Raw genomic sequence first — 16,634 nt, 5'->3', positions numbered from 1 at the left:
ATACTGTTACTAATTGGAAAAGGATCTCTTTATCATTACGTTTTCTCATTTTTTTGGCTTATATACAGAAATTATGTGTGTATGTATGGGTATCTTTTTTCCTAACACTTTGCTTTTATTACTGCCAAGAGTTTAACTTGTAACACTTTGAGTTACAAAATTAATGATAACTGTCTTGATTTATACATTTATGTATGAGGAAATTAGGCTATTATATTTTCTGATGAAAAAATATTTTTCCCCAAAATTATTGCAAAAATTCTTCATAATCAGGAAATTTTCATTAGCCCTGTTGCAGGATAAGTTGCTTACATTTTATGACTAGATGTCTAGATATTTGTGTTAATTAATAAGCTTGATATTAATATGGAATTCATGTACTGAAATTCACTTGATTCACTAGCTTTATATGCATCCTTCCCCAGAGATAAATATTAAAATAGATCTCTACTGCTGGCTTCTAGCCCCAGGCAGAGAGAAATCTCTGAAAAGAATAGTAAGCAGAGGAACCCCTTGGGAAGAGTCACAGGCAGAATTCAAAACTTACTTAGTTTCCTTTTGGATTCTACTCTGTGGGCATCATTCACCTTTCCATTGGCCAGTGTTCCCCAAACTTGGATCATTCAGGTATTCTATCACCATTTTGCTATTTTTCTATACTGTTAGTTACTATAGTTTTCTTTCATTTGACTTACCTTTTTCTTAATTTTTTTTATTGAGGTAAAATTTAAACACTGTGGAAGATCTTAAGTGTAGAGTTTCATGAGTTTTTCTTAAATGTATACACTCATGTAACTACCATCCCTGATCAAAATAGAGAATATTTTCATCACCCCAAATCACTATTTTGTGCATTTGCATTTTTAAAATACATAGAAATATATGATAATATATATATATAAAAATTATCCATTTATCCCTTTAAATCATCAATGGAAATAACATAGAAAGTTATTTTCATACTAATTTCAATTACCCTGTGCTCAAAACATGGAGGGAAACTGGGAAACTGCACCACTACAAGGCAGTGTTGTGAAACAGACTTCCAGGGAAGTAATTTTTTTTTTTTTTTTAAAGATTCTGTTCTTAAGTAATCTCTACACCCAACTTGAGGCTTGAACTCATAACCCCAAGATCAAGAGTCACATGCTCTTCCAACTGAGCCAGCCAGGCACCCCTGCTCTATTTAAAGATATTCCAGTTAGTCATTCTAACTAAATATATATTTAAGTTACAAAAAAAAGTTTGCTTTTGGACTTATGTATTTGCTTAACCCTTTCTTTGCTTTGACTTTCAGTCCATGGATCTGACTTTAGCCAGATTGATCTCCTTGTCATTCTCATAAGATGGGCAGTGGGAGTGGGAGGAGCTTGGGGGATAGAAGAGAAATGTGTGTTCAATTCTGTGAAGGCTGAGAGAGGAGAGGGAGCTGTAGAAGAAAAATTTGAAGCTAGCAGAGATTGGTTCATAAGGTTGAAGGAAAGAAGCTGTCTTTATAAAAGTGTAAGGTAAAGCAGTTAAGTGTTGATGTAGAAGCCAAAGCAAGTTATCCAGAAGATCTAGCTAACATAATTTATGAATGTGGCTCCATTAAACAACTGTTTTTCACTGTAGATGAAATAGCCTTATTTTGGAGGAAGATGCCATCTAGGACTTTCATAGCTGGAGAGGAGAAGTCAATGCCTGGCTTCAAAGCTTCACAGGGTAGGTTGACTCTCGTTAGAGGCTAATGCACTTGGTGACTTTAAGTTGAAACCAGTCCAAAAATCCTAGGGTCCTTTAAGAATTTTGCTAAATTATCTATTCTGCCTATGCTCTATAAATGGAACAACAAAACCTGGATGACAGTACCTCTTTTTACAACATGTTTTACTGAATATTTTAAGCCCACTGTTGAGACCTACTGCTCAGAAAAAAATGATTCCTTTCAAAATATTACTGCTCATTGACAATGCACATAGTCACCCATGAGCTACGATGGAGATATACAATGAGAATAATGTTGATTTCATACCTGCTAATTCAACATCCATTCTGCAGCCCATTGGTCAAGGAGTAATTTCAACTTTCAAGTCTTATTGTTTAAGAAATACGTTTCAAAAGGCTATAGTTGCCATAGAGAGTGATTGCTCTGATGGATTTGGGCAAAGTAAATTGAAAACCTTCTGGAAAAGAATCACCCTTCTAGATGTCATTAAGAACATTTGTGATTCATGGGAAGAGGTCAAAAGACCAACTTAACAGGAATTTTGAAGAAATTAATTCCAACCCTCATGGATGACATTGAGTTATTCAAGACTTCAGTGGGGGAAGTAACTGCAGATATGGTAGAAATAGCAAGAAAACTAGAATTATAAATAGAGCCTGAAGATGGGACTGAATTGCTGCAATCTCATGATAAAACTTGAATGGATGAGGAATTGCTTCTTATGGATGAGCAAAGAAAGTGGTTTCTTAAGATGGAATCTACTCCTGGTGCAGATGCTGTGAAAATTGTTGAAATGACAACAAAGGATTTAGAATATAACGAACTTCGGTGATAAAGCACTGGCAGGGTTTGAAAGGATTGACTCCAATTTTGAAAGTGCTATTATGGGTAAAATGCCTTCAAACAGCATCACATACTACAGAGAAATTATTTGTGAAAGGAAGAGTCAATTGATGTGGCAAACTTCACTGTTGCCTTATTTTAAGAAATTGCCACAGCCACCTCAGCCTTCAGCAATCTCTACCCTGATCGGTCAGCAACCATCAACATCAAGGCAAGACCCTCCACCAGGAAAAAGAGTAGGACTTGCTGAAAACTCAGATGGTGGTTTGCATATTTTTAGCAATAAAGTATTTTTTAATTAAGGTATGTACATTGTTTTTATAGACATAATGCTTTGCACACCAAATAGACTACAGGATAGTATAAACATAATTTTTATATGCACTGGGAAACCAAAAAATTCATTTGACTCACTTTATTGCAATATTCACTTTGTGGCAGTGGTCTGGAACTGAACCTATAATAGCTCCAAGGTAGACCTGTATGTCAATTCTAGGAAGTCTTCCTTAGAAACCCTTGTTCTCCTCTTGCTAAAATGCCCAGTGACTTTAGGAAAAACTATGTGCAGACAGGAATTGTTTGCAACAGACTTGGATTTTTAGAGTCTCCAAATAGAGGTCAAGTAATCTAATTTACTGGTACCATTCAATCAGATAAACAATTGTGACATAAATTCTGCTTTTCATGCAGGTCTTTACTCCCTGGACACCCTGTTTCCATTAGCTTTTAGTATTTTTAATCTCTTTATGGATATGAGAGAAACCTGTCCTATTAAAAAAAAAAACCTCCTGATTTTATGTTTTATCCTTGGTATAGTCAAAGACCATTAAAAAAATTAAATCCAAGACTTTAAAAATTATCAGTGAAGTAGCTAATCGTAGAGTTTCTTGAAGTGTGCTGTTACTTGTATCCTCAGCCAGGATTGGGAGGTGTTAATAGAAAGTCTTTCATGCCTTCTACTTCAGGTGGTCTAGTGGTCAACTTCTATTTTTAGGGAAAATACTCTCCTCTGTCTCAGCTCACTGCTTGAATACACACTCCAGTGTTTTCTCTGCTAAACCCCTCAAAGCAGAGAAATCCACAGTGCTTTAGTGAGAAATTACACATGGCTAAAGATAGTGCAGGGGACAGCAAGATATTTATAAGTCATATTTCCAGGGACTGATCTCTGATATTGTTCAAATCTCGCAGGAATACTGAACTCTACTAAGAGCGACTGGACTGGAGCATATGGTAATCGAGTGACATTTATGTAAGAAGCACTAGATTTGTATTCTCTGTGTTAAAATCTTGTTTAAAATAGGACTAGAAAATGATTATTTTAATTTTCTCCCTTTTCAAAGAAGAGTGAAAACAATCATTATCTAGGCCTGAAAACTTAACTTTATTATTTGTACTCTCCGGAAACTCAGATTAAGTAATAACCATCATTTACAGTGCTGCATAAAACTAGTTTTCATCCTTATTCCAAGCATATTTTCCCAGCAGATTTTCCAAAGGGAAATAAGAATATTGGCTTTTCCTTCTATATGATAACTTTTGACAAGGAGTTTGTGTATATTATTCAAGACACAGATTCACGTTTGGAAATTCTGTCAAAGTAGGCAGCTCTTTAGTGATCATTGATTGACAATTACTCTCAATGGAATGTTACAAAACATATTTATGTCTTCTATGAGCATAAAATGCTGAATCAAAATTTTATGCCCTCAGATTTAACACAGCTAACAGTTGTTCTTCTTAAAAATAAAATTATTTTCATTTAGATGAATAGTGACTTAAGGATATGGGCAACGTCAGGTCACTTTCTGAAGATTATATAAATCTGATGTAAACACAATTCTTATGGATTATCTGTCTGTGGCAATTAAGGGCAATTCTACCATTTGCCATTCCAGTCAGCAGTCCTAATTATCATTAAATAAATAAATATTTTTTTTTCAGTAAATGGCATTTGCTCTCTATACATATGCTTCTCGTAGATTCCTCTATATCTAGCAAGAAAAGAATTAATACTTGCTTTGGTTTCTTTAAAATCAATGACAGTATATAGCATTATATTTGTATGGATGCGTGTGGGCTAGACCAAGGCCTAGAAAACTCTAGTTGGGGTATAGGTCACCTGAAGAACTTATTTAAATATGGATTTCTGGGCCCCACTCCCTGAGTTTCTGATTCGGTAGGCCTAGGATGGGCATGAGAATTTGCATGTCTAACAAACTCTCAGGTATTGCTAATTCTGCACGTGGCGGCCCTGACTCTGAATAGCATGAGGCTCGACAACATGGGAAAATCAGCTGCAACACAGGAAGAGAAGTGGAAGGGATGAAATAGATAAAGATTATAGTATCTACTTGTGGGTTGAATAGTAGCCCCCAGAAAATACGTTCTCCAGGAACCTCAGAATGTGACCTTATTTGGAATTAAGGATCTTTGTAGATGTAATTAAGGTAAGGATTTTGATATGAGATCATCCTGGATTAGTTGGGCCCACATCCAATGACAAGTATCTTTAAGGGTCTGTCCATAAGAGACAGACTTATGTCCTACAGAACGATAAATAAATAAATTTCTGATGCTTTATCAAATTTGTGTTAATTTGTTATGGCAGCCTTGGGAAACTAATGGATTACCATAAGTCCAACCATAACAAAGTGCCAAGTTCTGTCATATGCTCTAAGGAAAAAGGATAGAATTCTGACACTAGCCCAGTGGACTAGTATAACGGGTTAAACAATGATTGAACATTGACTAATTGTTGAGCACTGTTAGATACCTTCTGGGATGTTATTTAATTTTATCTTACCCCCAAAAGCTTTGAGATAGTTATTTTTTAACAGTGGTTATAAAAGAAGGTCCTGAAATACAGAATGGTCGTTTAGTCAGAAAATACTTATTAAGTGTCTACTTTATACCAGGCTCTTGCTAGATATTCTGGTAAGTCAGTGACTTACCGGAAGTGATACAGCTAGTAAGTACCAGGGATTAAATTCAAATCATGATCCTGTCATTCCAAATTCAGTGCTCTTCTCCATCATAGCATATTTTATCAAGGCTTGGAGCTGGAAAGTACGGGGCATTTGGCAATACTGACTACTTCATTTTGGCTGCTATGGAATATTTAACAAAGTAGAAAGGAATTTATTATCTCTAACAGAAATCTCCCTGATTTATGGTAGCTATTTAACAGTATTTCTTTCTATTAATACCTATGAAGTGGTTTGTACTTTGTTACTTTAATCTTATTTCCCCTTGTAGCAACCCTTTCACTTTATACTCAAATATGCACATAATTTAAATTGATCCTTAATAACAAGATAGAAATAATAGCTCTACATTGTCTTTGGAGATGTAGAACAATGACTTAGACAATAATATTTCCATATGCTTTTTTACCTTATTTACTTTCATGTATATATATATGAAACAGGGCTGGAAAAAATATTTGAATATTACCTTGTGGTTGCAGATCACACACACACACACAAAGTCCACTTATTTTTTAGCATCATCATAATATGAATTCCCTGAGTGTTTCATACAAACTTCTTTTGAATGGTTATTGAGGTATTTAAGCTGTTTAATAATGCTTTGAGAGTTATTAAATTCAACCTTCATCTCATTATAGTTAATGCTTTTGAACATACAATGTGAATGGCACTCTGCTAGCTGCTAAACATTTAATATATATGAAAAAAAATTGTTCCCACCCTTGCAGTGTGGTTGCTTGATTCAAGATCAGTAAAATTAAGATCAGTGTAACTGTGAAAGATTAGACAAAATGGGCTAAGAAACTGCTCACTTTAGCAGGTTAAAGTGAAAAGACAAAAGAAGCTAACATTGAGGTGAAAGTTGCATTGAGGTTCTGTCTTAGGAGATGAGGGCAAATTGTATGAATTTGTTAAATGCTTAAATCAACAGCCACGATGGGACAGAATGGACAGTGACACTGGCACTGTTTTTTCCTAGTGATATTTGTTTTTATTGTATCTTTCTCTGAACATTTATTCATTCATGTATTCCACAAACACTTCACGTGCTCCTATAGCGTGCAAGGAATGGCATGGAGACAAATGTATTACCCAGTGAGAAAATAAGTCACGTATACCAATAACTAAAATGTGACACAATAATTCCAAATGACATAGATCATAACTCTTATCATGGGTAGGTTCATGGGTGAATGTAATTCTTCTACATCTATGAATTGATTACAGATTTTATTCAGCTATCTTTTGGGTTTTGATTTCTTTCTTTTTTTTAAAGATTATTTATTTGACAGAGGGATAGAGAGAGAACACAAGTAGGCAGAGCGGCAGGCAGAGGGAGAGGGAGAAGCAGACTCCCCGCTGAGCAAGGAGCCCGACGTGGGGCTCCATCCCAGGACCCCGAGATCATGACCTGAGCCGAAGGCAGATGTTTAACCATCTGAGCTACCCAGGCGCCCCTGATTTCTTATTTTATTGCTTTTAGCTAGTGACTGTGGTCTGTAAAATAGAGAGGTTACTTTACTATTTTGAGGCTTCCTTTGTGACCTAGTAGGTGGTCAAATTTGTAAATGTTTCAGGCTTGAAAGCTATATGTATTCCTTAATTATTCAGTCCCAGGTTCAAGATGTGTTTATTAGATTAAACATTATCTGTGTTGTTGAATGTTCCTGTTTCTTTGCTATTTTTTTTTCTTTTTCATTTTTGTATGAGAAGTAAATTAAAATATCTCCTTTTAACTGTAGATTTATCAGTTTCTACTTGTGATTCTTTTCTGTTTTTCACTTTATATATTTTAAGGCTGAGATTCTAGGTATATACAGCTGAGGACTGATATACTTTCTGGGGTGGATTGTTTCTTTTAGCATTAGGTAATAACCCTTTTTATCTATGATTATGCTTTTTTCTAACAGTAATATTGCTATGTTGGGTTCCATTTGTTAATCATTGATATATTCTATCTCCTTACTTTCCATTTTTCCATGTCACCAATTTTTTAAAAAAATTATACCTTTATTGAGATGTAATTTATTCATGGTTTTAAAGTATGCAGTTCAGTGGTTTTTAGTATAATCACAGTTTTGCAGTCAATACCGCTATATGAATTTAGAACATTTTTTCATTACCCCAAAGGAAACCTCATACCTATTAGCAGTCACTGCCCATTTCCCACCTTCCACTGGCAACTACTAATCTATCTCTGTCTCTATGGATTTGCCTTTTTATGGACATTTTGTATAAGTGGTGTCATACAACATGTGGTCTTTGTGTCTGACTTTTTCACTTTTCACTTAGCATAATGACTTCAAGATTCATCCATGTTTTAGTATTTGTCAGGACTTTGTTGTTTTTAAAGGTTAAATAATATTCCATTGTATGGAATATATATTATCTATCCATCGATGGACATTGGGTTGTTTCTACTTTGGGGCTATTATGAATAATGCTGCTATGAACATTTATATGCAATTTCTTGTATGGACATAATGTTTTCACTTCTCATGGGTATATACTTAGGAGTAGAATTGTTGAATCATAAGGTAATTCTCTGTTTAACATCTAGATAAACTGTCAAACTGTATTCCAAAGTGGCTCCACCATTTCACGTTCCCACCAACAATGTATGGAGGTGCCAATTTCTCCACATCCTTCATCTCGTCTTTGCTTAGATATTAAAATCCCAAACCCTTTTGGCCCTATCCTGGTATACATTTTTTGTAGGCCTTTACCATGTCACTTCCTATCCATATAGTGTTGCACCCCTTATGTTTCTGGCATCTGAATAGTTCTTTTTCTTTCTTTAAAGGTCATCTATGTTTTAAAACATAAAGATTGTTTTGTCTAGTGTTGTTATATGTTTGTGAAGTGAGAAGGGGGGTGGACATGGGAGATGGGCACTCACTGGATTAGTCTACTATTCCTGGAAGTTGAGCAGATCAGTGTAATTGTAGTGACTGTGAAGTGGTTGACTTGGGGTTCCAGGTGTGGTTGAGAGCTGTGGGCCAGAGTTTTTCTTCTGGACTAAATTACTTGGACCATATAGGACCCATTACCTTACTGAACTCATCTAGTCCCATTTGAACTAACTCATCTTTTTGTTTTTATTTTATAGATGCAAGTTTCCAAAAACACTACTGAAAAGAAGAAGCCAAAATTTAGAAGAAGGAAAAGGTATTTCTTTATTGAAAAATATTATGATAAAATTGAAATGTGTATATATATGTGTGTGTGTGTGTGTGTGTAATTTAGTTATTATGACATTGCCCCCTGATTCTTGATTCTTTTTCTCTAGGGAAACATTAAAATTTTCTAAAAGAATTAAGGTGATAAGTAGTAGTTTTAGAAGTATGGAGAAAGTTTTATGTTTATACAGATATGTTGAAGCAGAACTATCAAAGATTAATATCATGTGAGCAAGCAGATGAGAAGCAGGTGTTTGGTTTAAAAATAGTGCAAACCAGAAACAGGCCTCTATAATGAACTGATAAGCCACCGATGACAAGCTTTAGTGTTTATCATTGAACCAACCACACAGTTAATTTACTTATTTTTTTGATGACTTGTAATCAGTGCTGTATTGAGTCCTGCTCAAAGACAAAGTCTGACTCTGATATGATTGTCCTTCTCTTATTCTTTGTCCTTCTTCAGAGGATGAATAATTAAATTTTTAAAAAGGCCTTACTGCCTTATCTTAGTTATACTTCACAATAACCCCATCAAATAGGTAGGGGATGTATCATAATCATCTCTATTTAAAAGGTGAAAAACTTATGACTTAGGGAAACTAAGTGGCTTTCTCAAGATCTTATGGTTAGAGAAGACGCATTTGAACAAATGTTCTCTAAGTCAGCAACACAGTGTTGTGGGAAAAGCATGGATTTTGCAGTCTGACAGAATTTAGCTGTGTCATGTTCAACCATTTCCTACATTGTCAAATTTCTCAATTTCTCAGAGCCTCAGTTTCTTTATAAAATCAGAGTAGCAATTCCTTAGTAGGTTCTCTGGGGGAGGATTGCATGAAAAAGCCTATATAAGGTACTTGGTGGGTCATTAGTGCTTTTCACCTAGTGAGAGCTCAGATCAATATTATTTCCCTTTGGTTTTTCACTGTATCGTGCTGTCTTACTGTATAAAACAACCAAGGAAACTTACCTCAAGATAAAGAAATATATTCATAATTTATAATTATCAATGAATATACAAATGGCCACTTAAATATACATGATTGTTCTTTTGAAACTAAATCTGTCAAATTCTTTTTCTAGGAAAGCTATTTTTAAATTCTCTTTTGAAAATGTTTGTTCAGATGATGCCTTATCAAAGGAAAACATGGGTATGTGAAAACCTCTCCTGCTTTTAGTTCTTTTACTTCTATTTAATTCTACCAAATGTAGTTGTAATTTTTGGAAGAAAAAAATGTACATAAATACATATATGAGAACTATTAGTGGGTCATTTTTGGTATTGATTTGCATACTAGATCTCTTCAGTTGTCTTTAGGTTTCTATCTCTGTGAATTAAATTTTCTCTGGCTCTATCATGTATTTAATTTTTTAAAAAAATAAAGCACCAGTGGCTGTGGGAGGAAATACCTGCATCAATACATTAAAATCCAGAGCTCTCCATTCCAAAATTATTGGGGTCCTTGGGGTGCCAAAGGGAGAGAAAAAGAAAAGCAGCAGCCTAGGGCTTCCAGCTGAATTAATTGCCATTGGTATTAGAACACGGTGGGGTGAATGTGGAATGCAGGGAGAAAGTTTTAGTGTTCAAAGGAGCTTTACTCTTCCTTCATTTTCGATAGTCTTGAAAAGCAGGCAAGTGCTTATATGTAAGATGGAACTTTGGCAGCCACGCAAAGAGGTTCCAAAGCCCATTAAACCCCAAGTAGTTATCCGCGCCATATTCCCTCTCCATTGTGTCCACCCCCAGGTCCTATGGCACTGTTTTTCAACTGACTAAATAAGCCATTCATCTTTAGTCTTATTAAAAGAAAAAGGAAAGCAGTCAGAAGAGGGGCAGAATAGTTATTTTTTTTAAATCCTTTTGTTCCTCTCCTAAACCACTACAAAATTCTGTTGTTTCTCTTTTTTTTTTTTTTTAAAGATTTTATTTATTTATTTGACAGAGAGAGACACAGCGAAAGAAGGAACACAAGCAGGGGGAGTGGGAGAGGGAGAAGCAGGCTTCCTGCCGAGCAGGGAGCCCAATGCGGGGCTCGATCCCAGAACCCCGGGATCATGACCTGAGCCGAAGGCAGACGCTTAACAACTGAGCCACCCAGGCGCCCCAAAATTCTGTTGTTTCTATCTCTTCTTAAATTTATTCTGCTGCTACTTTCCTGCTAACATGGGTGCCTTTTCTTGGCTATGTTGTCCCTTTGCCTCACATAATTAGTTCAAATATTCCTGTAGAAAGGCAAAAGGCAGTTTATCCCTGGACTGAGTTCCCACTAGGAGACCTTGGTACTGCAGCTAAGGGCTCCAATGCTGGGATCCTTTCCGCCTTCGACTCAAAAGGGCTACCGCAGAAGAGAGCTATCAGAGCCAGGAATCCATTGACTAGAAATCACTCTTCTGCATAAATGAGTGAATGCATCTCCATAGTTATCCACTGACACCCTTTCAGGAGTCTCACATTCTGTGTGGCTTTCAAGTCTCAATAGTTAATTGTTCAAATCATTAATCTAATCAATGTTTTACTCCTTTATCCCGTTTCAAACAACTAAAAAGCAGAAACATCTAGTCTACTGTGTTCTTTGCAAGAGCTGACTACTTCTTGAAAGAGTGGATTAAGCCCCCTCAGTTTTTTACCCCTACCCATATTTCAGTGGATCCCTTAATCTAAGTCTCTGAAATCACTCCTTTTCTTCTTGGCTTGAGGTAGGATCAGTCTTAGAACAAGTGAAAATTATACCGTCTTCTTGAATGTCTGCCCTGCTTTTTGGAGCCACTTTCCTTACACTCCCAGGTGCTAAAGTCTCCCATCAACCTACTGCCCAGATTTGCTATTCCTTTCTGGGTTTTAAACTCTACCCTTTGCTTTTCTCTCTTCCTTAGTTAGAAGTCAGGAGGAGAGCTAATTAAGTGTAGCTACTTTACCTGTCCACATGTCACTTGTTTCATCTGTGATTAAGACATGCAGTAGAAGCCCTCTTATCCAACAAGGAGAGGACTTCTGGAAATTAATAGAAAAAGTTGAGGAATCATTCAATAATTGAAACTGTATGCCCATGGCTATGCAGATTTAATCTAAGAAATAGCTATTTGTTGAGCAGATCTGTGTTTTGGGGAAAATTACTACCAGGAATATTATGAATTATATTTGTACTGTCTCTCTAATTCATTTTTTTTCAGTGTTTAGGGACAAGAAAATTCATCTACAATGATGAAATAATAATACCACTAGTAATAATGGTAGCCAACACCTATAACAATTACTATGTGTCTTCACTGTTCTAAACACTTCGTATATATTTATTTAGCCCTTGTAAGATCTATATGAAGTAAATAAGGTAGATATTATATCTCCCATTTTATAAATGGGGAAACCGAGACATTTAAGAGGTTATATGGTTTTTCTAAGTCACGTATCTTCTTAAAATTAATCAAAGTGTGCAGCTGTTTCCTTGGTTGCTTTGAATATCAGGAATCGTTAAGCTAACTCTGTTGGGTTTGGGTGCAGTACTGGTAGCTGACCTAAGCAATTTTAAGATTTCGTTATTGCCCTTCATACCCCCTTTAATGAACTGATTTGGATTTCTTTTTGTCTTTGGGTTTTCGTCGTCTGTTTTGTTGTATCATTGGTTTTTGTTGGTAAATACCTCATTTCTTTTTGGGTAGTAGACAATCTATAAAAGTTTAAATAAATGAAAGGTTGGCATATTACCCGGGTTCAACTGATAATCTATGGCATTCATTAATAAATTAGCAAAGGATATATTCATCAGCCACCTGAGACAGATAAGCATGGAAAAGGATGGTTAATACAGGAAAGGTCTGAATCATGGGGAAAGCCCAAAGGGGAGGGGGGCTGGGGCATGAAGGCCTTAGGGGCTGGGGCTGGGAGGTAGAAGGCGTGACAGGGAGAAAGGTGATTTCTTGCTGTTCAGGACAAACTTTGCCCACCTACTCTTGGTTTGGAGCTACCTTTAACCTATAGACTAAAAGGTAGGGTTCGCCTACCTGCGCCTTTCCTAGAAAACTCCTTGCCCCCTATTTCTATTTGTGTCTCCAGGAACGGTGCTCTCTTCTTCATTACATTCCAACTTGTATTTTACTCATCTCTACATTTAAACTGTGAGCACACAAGAGGAGTGTTTGTGGTTACTTAATAACAACACAAAACCCAAGTACTTTTTTGTCTTCCTCCCCCTCTTCCATAAGAATGCCTTCAAAATTTCAATATTGAAATGACCCTGGCAGTTTATTGAAGATGATATTTTTCAGTGCCAGCTTTGGGGTAGGTAGCCTAACCAGTAGCCTCTTTACATAGGAAATAAACAGCCTCTTTAAAGATTTACTAGAAAAGTAGAGATTGGAGAAAACTCTATAAATATACATTTGAAGACTTTTAAAATAGCAACTGATTTATTGAGACCAACAGTAAGTTACTTCTTATCAGGAATGGAAAAACTACACAGATCATTTTATAAAAATTCACTTTTAAAAGCCAGATACGTATATAAGAGATACCTTTTTCTTACCTTTTTAAAGAATTTTCTCTGAGTGATGGAATAACTGTAATGCTACCACTTTACTCTAAACAACAAATTGAAACAAGTCAGGGAAACTACAAGATAATCAGTATTGATAGAAGATGATTGGTCATGCAATCAGCAAAAGCATTCATTCTGTCTCTATCTTTGGAGGATATCATTGGCCAATTTTGATAACCTAGTTTGTAGATTACAGTTTCTTGAGAATTATTTTTGAACTCTATCCATTTACAATATAGGAATACCTATTTAGAAAAGCAAACCTCCCATTGCTCTGGTGGCAGAATTTGACATTAATCAAGTTGGTGTTATGAACCCTGAACCCGGTGTTATGTTGGAGTCATCCATTACTTTGTCTACCCTTTGATCAAAAGGCAATGTACATATTTTTCCAGATCACTTGAAAATGGAGGGACTACGATGCCATTCGGCAATGACATTCATTATCATAAATTGATTGTATTTTAGCCTAGCCTTAGAAATATAAAGATGTTTGCATGCCATTTTTCCTTTAGAGTGTAGCTCAAAATCCATCTTCTCAACAGTGCATTAAATGTCAGTATCAATTTCTGTAGACTCAGAATGTAAAGTAGGAAAAGACAATATCCGTGAGTGGGACTGGAGAATCAGTGTGAAGATAACCACAAGTAGTTGTCTGTTAAGTAACAGGTTACTATGTAGGAAATCTCTCATAAAGAGAGGTTAATTCCATTAACAAAATTGCTTCAATAAAAATGTACATACCTCTAGAAAATTCTGAGTCAGTAGACATGGTTGCATTCATGTTTTTGTAGTAAATCCTCCAGGTGATTCTTATGCTTATTACCAAATTTGGAATACCATTGTTTTAGAACACAATAGTTCAAACTCTGTGTTCTTATGCTTTAGCAATTACACAGAACATATATATATGTGGACAAAACTAACAGGTCAGTTATAGTTTTTGTTGTGTTTTTAAACATAAGAACTGGTTCTGTGGTATGCAAATGGCTTATCAGAATGCTACTTTCAAACTGTTTTGAAAGAAGTCTTCCATAGAGAAAACCTAAGACTGGCTGGGAAGAGATGATGGCCAGGGAGGTTCATTGGTCTGTGCCTACTCTCTTGAGTCCCTTGCCCTTAGTAGGCAAATAATTGATATTTGTTGAATGAATATAAAAGTACTTGGGGCAAGTGATAAGTATTGACAGAAAAATTATTTATTATTTATTAGATAAAATTATAATGTGAAAAATGTTAACTAAAAATTTTTTTATACTGTAGTGACAACCAAGAAAGGGAAAATTTTCTATTTCATAACCTCCCATGACTTTAACACTATTATTTAATAATGTTCTAGCAGAATTTTAAAATTTCCTGGGGCGCTTGGGTGGCTCAGCCATTAAGCGTCTGCCTTTGGCTCAGGTCATGGTCCCAGGGTCCTGGGATCGAGCCCCGCATCAGGCTCCCTGCACAGTGGGAAGCCTGCTTCTCCCTCTCCCACTCCCCATGCTGTGTTCCCTCTCTCGCTGTGTCTCTCTTTGTCAAATAAATAAATAAAACCTTAAAAAAAATTTTTTTAAGTCACTAAAATTTCCTTCTTATGAGTGAAAGATGAGAGAAGATTATCAACAAAGAAGATTCTGATAAAACATGGATTCTTTTGAACTGGAGGAAAGGAAACATAAAACTTTTCACATTAACAATCTCTGTTTTTTACCTTACAACATGCTTAGTTTACAAGGATGCCTGTGTGTGTGTTCACACACACACATAAAGGGATGCTTATATCATATGCACTCTTCCTAAACATGATTAGTTAGAAAATTTTGAAGTATGTTCAACAATTAGATTAAAACTTAGTGCTGAGAATGCCTTGCTTCCATATTCATTGATAATATTTTAGCTTGAAAGCGTATGTCCTGCTTGGGTCTATTTTCATGTCCCACGAACTTTTAGCTGCTCTACCTAGTGTGATTTTTGGTGACCTGCCAAAGAATGGCGGATAATAGGAGGTGGTATGTCAGCTTTTTGTCACCAGAGTGGAAAATGATGGGGTGTGTATTCATGGCCTCTGTCTTTGAATCATGTTGCCTTTGGAAGGGCTTCTCAGATGCTCAATCTGTCTGTTGTACAGGACAGCAGGCCACACGTGGTCTCCTTGATTTTTACTTCAACAAGACTATATCAAACAAAAATGTTTATTTTATTTAAGTCAGGAATTCAACTGCATGTTATTAATCAGTAGTTGAGTCTATAGAGTTATATAGTAGTTTATTTCTTTTGTGGGGTTATTATTTTATCTCAGCAAGTTCAGTGAATTCATGTCACAGTAGTACACACACACACACAAATTTTGTTTAAGTGTGGTATTTAAAATATATCTATATCTACATATATAGATAGATAGATTAGATAGATAGATACAGATAGATATCAGATTAAGCAATTAAGATTTGTTGGTGTTTGAATTAGGAATAGACTAGCCTGTGTTTAGCCTAGCCATTTAATTACATGGTTTCCCCTTTTAAACAGTAGTTTTAAGAATTTACTGGAGGGATGGCAAACTGTGGCCCACAGTCCACTTGCTTCTGTAAATAAAGTTTGATAGGAACATAGTGACTCGCATTTGTTTAGGTACATGTCTATGGTTTGGACTGTAGCAGCAGAAATGAGTGGTGGTGACAGAGACCACAAGGCCTGCAATATTTACTCTCTTTCCCTTCCCAGGAAGAGTTTGCTGACCCCTGGTTTATAAAAAACAATTTAGTTTGGCCCTGATTTAAAAAAACAAAACAAAACAAAAAACTCTTCTAGTGAGCTTTTTGTGACCATAGCAAGAATATCACCTACATTTTTAAAGGAATAAGTGTAAAATATTCACCTGGAAATCCATAATTATTTTGCATCAAGCAGAGGTCATACATGAAAATTATACAAAATATTTATTTTTTTATCTTGGCCCATTTAGACGATGTTCTCTTTTGGGGTGGTTAAGATTACGGATTTGAGGGCGCCTGGGTGGCTCAGTTGGTTAAGCAACTGCCTTCGGCTCAGGTCATGATCCTGGAGTCCCGGGATCGAGTCCCGCATCGGGCTCCCTGCTCAGCGGGGAGTCTGCTTCTCCCTCTGACCCTCCCCCCTCTCATGCTCTCTCTCTATCTCATTCTCTCTCTCAAATAAATAAATAAAATCTTTAAAAAAAAAAAAAAGATTACGGATTTGATTGAATTAATGAAGATGTAGCCTTTTTTACTGATGTTTTTTAGTTGTCTCTGAGACAGAGGCTATGCTGAAAGAGCTGGAGCAAATGCTGCAGCAGGCGCTAGAGCCAACCGCGGCCCCTGATGAGTCCGAAGAGGAGCGGGAAGAGGAGGTAAATGCAGGAGCAAAAGTAGCCCAT

At 36.0% G+C, this 16,634-nt stretch overlaps 1 protein-coding gene across 5 annotated transcripts in view; it reads left to right on the top strand.

Annotated features, from left to right (window-relative positions):
• Window positions 1-16,634, top strand: part of ZCWPW2 (zinc finger CW-type and PWWP domain containing 2) — a 312,121-nt gene that overhangs the window by 95,001 nt on the left and 200,486 nt on the right. For all 5 annotated transcript variants that reach the window (XR_014146701.1, XR_014146707.1, XM_081825521.1 and 2 more), the window contains exons 7-9: window positions 8,651-8,709; window positions 9,804-9,871; window positions 16,501-16,607. Coding sequence is in view for 3 of the 5 variants with exons in the window: in XM_081825521.1 (XP_081681647.1) it covers window positions 8,651-8,709; window positions 9,804-9,871; window positions 16,501-16,607 (234 nt within the window). In the remaining 2 variants the exon portion in view is untranslated. The remainder of the gene's footprint in view (window positions 1-8,650; window positions 8,710-9,803; window positions 9,872-16,500; window positions 16,608-16,634) is intronic.

The sequence above is a fragment of the Leptonychotes weddellii genome, chromosome 1 (genome assembly GCF_054177405.1).
Source record: "Leptonychotes weddellii isolate Sample4059 chromosome 1, ASM5417740v2, whole genome shotgun sequence".
In the NCBI taxonomy this organism is placed as follows: Eukaryota; Metazoa; Chordata; class Mammalia; order Carnivora; family Phocidae; genus Leptonychotes; species Leptonychotes weddellii.
The sequence above is the reverse complement of the archived record's forward strand: the minus strand, read 5'-3'. Positions and strand labels throughout refer to the sequence as shown.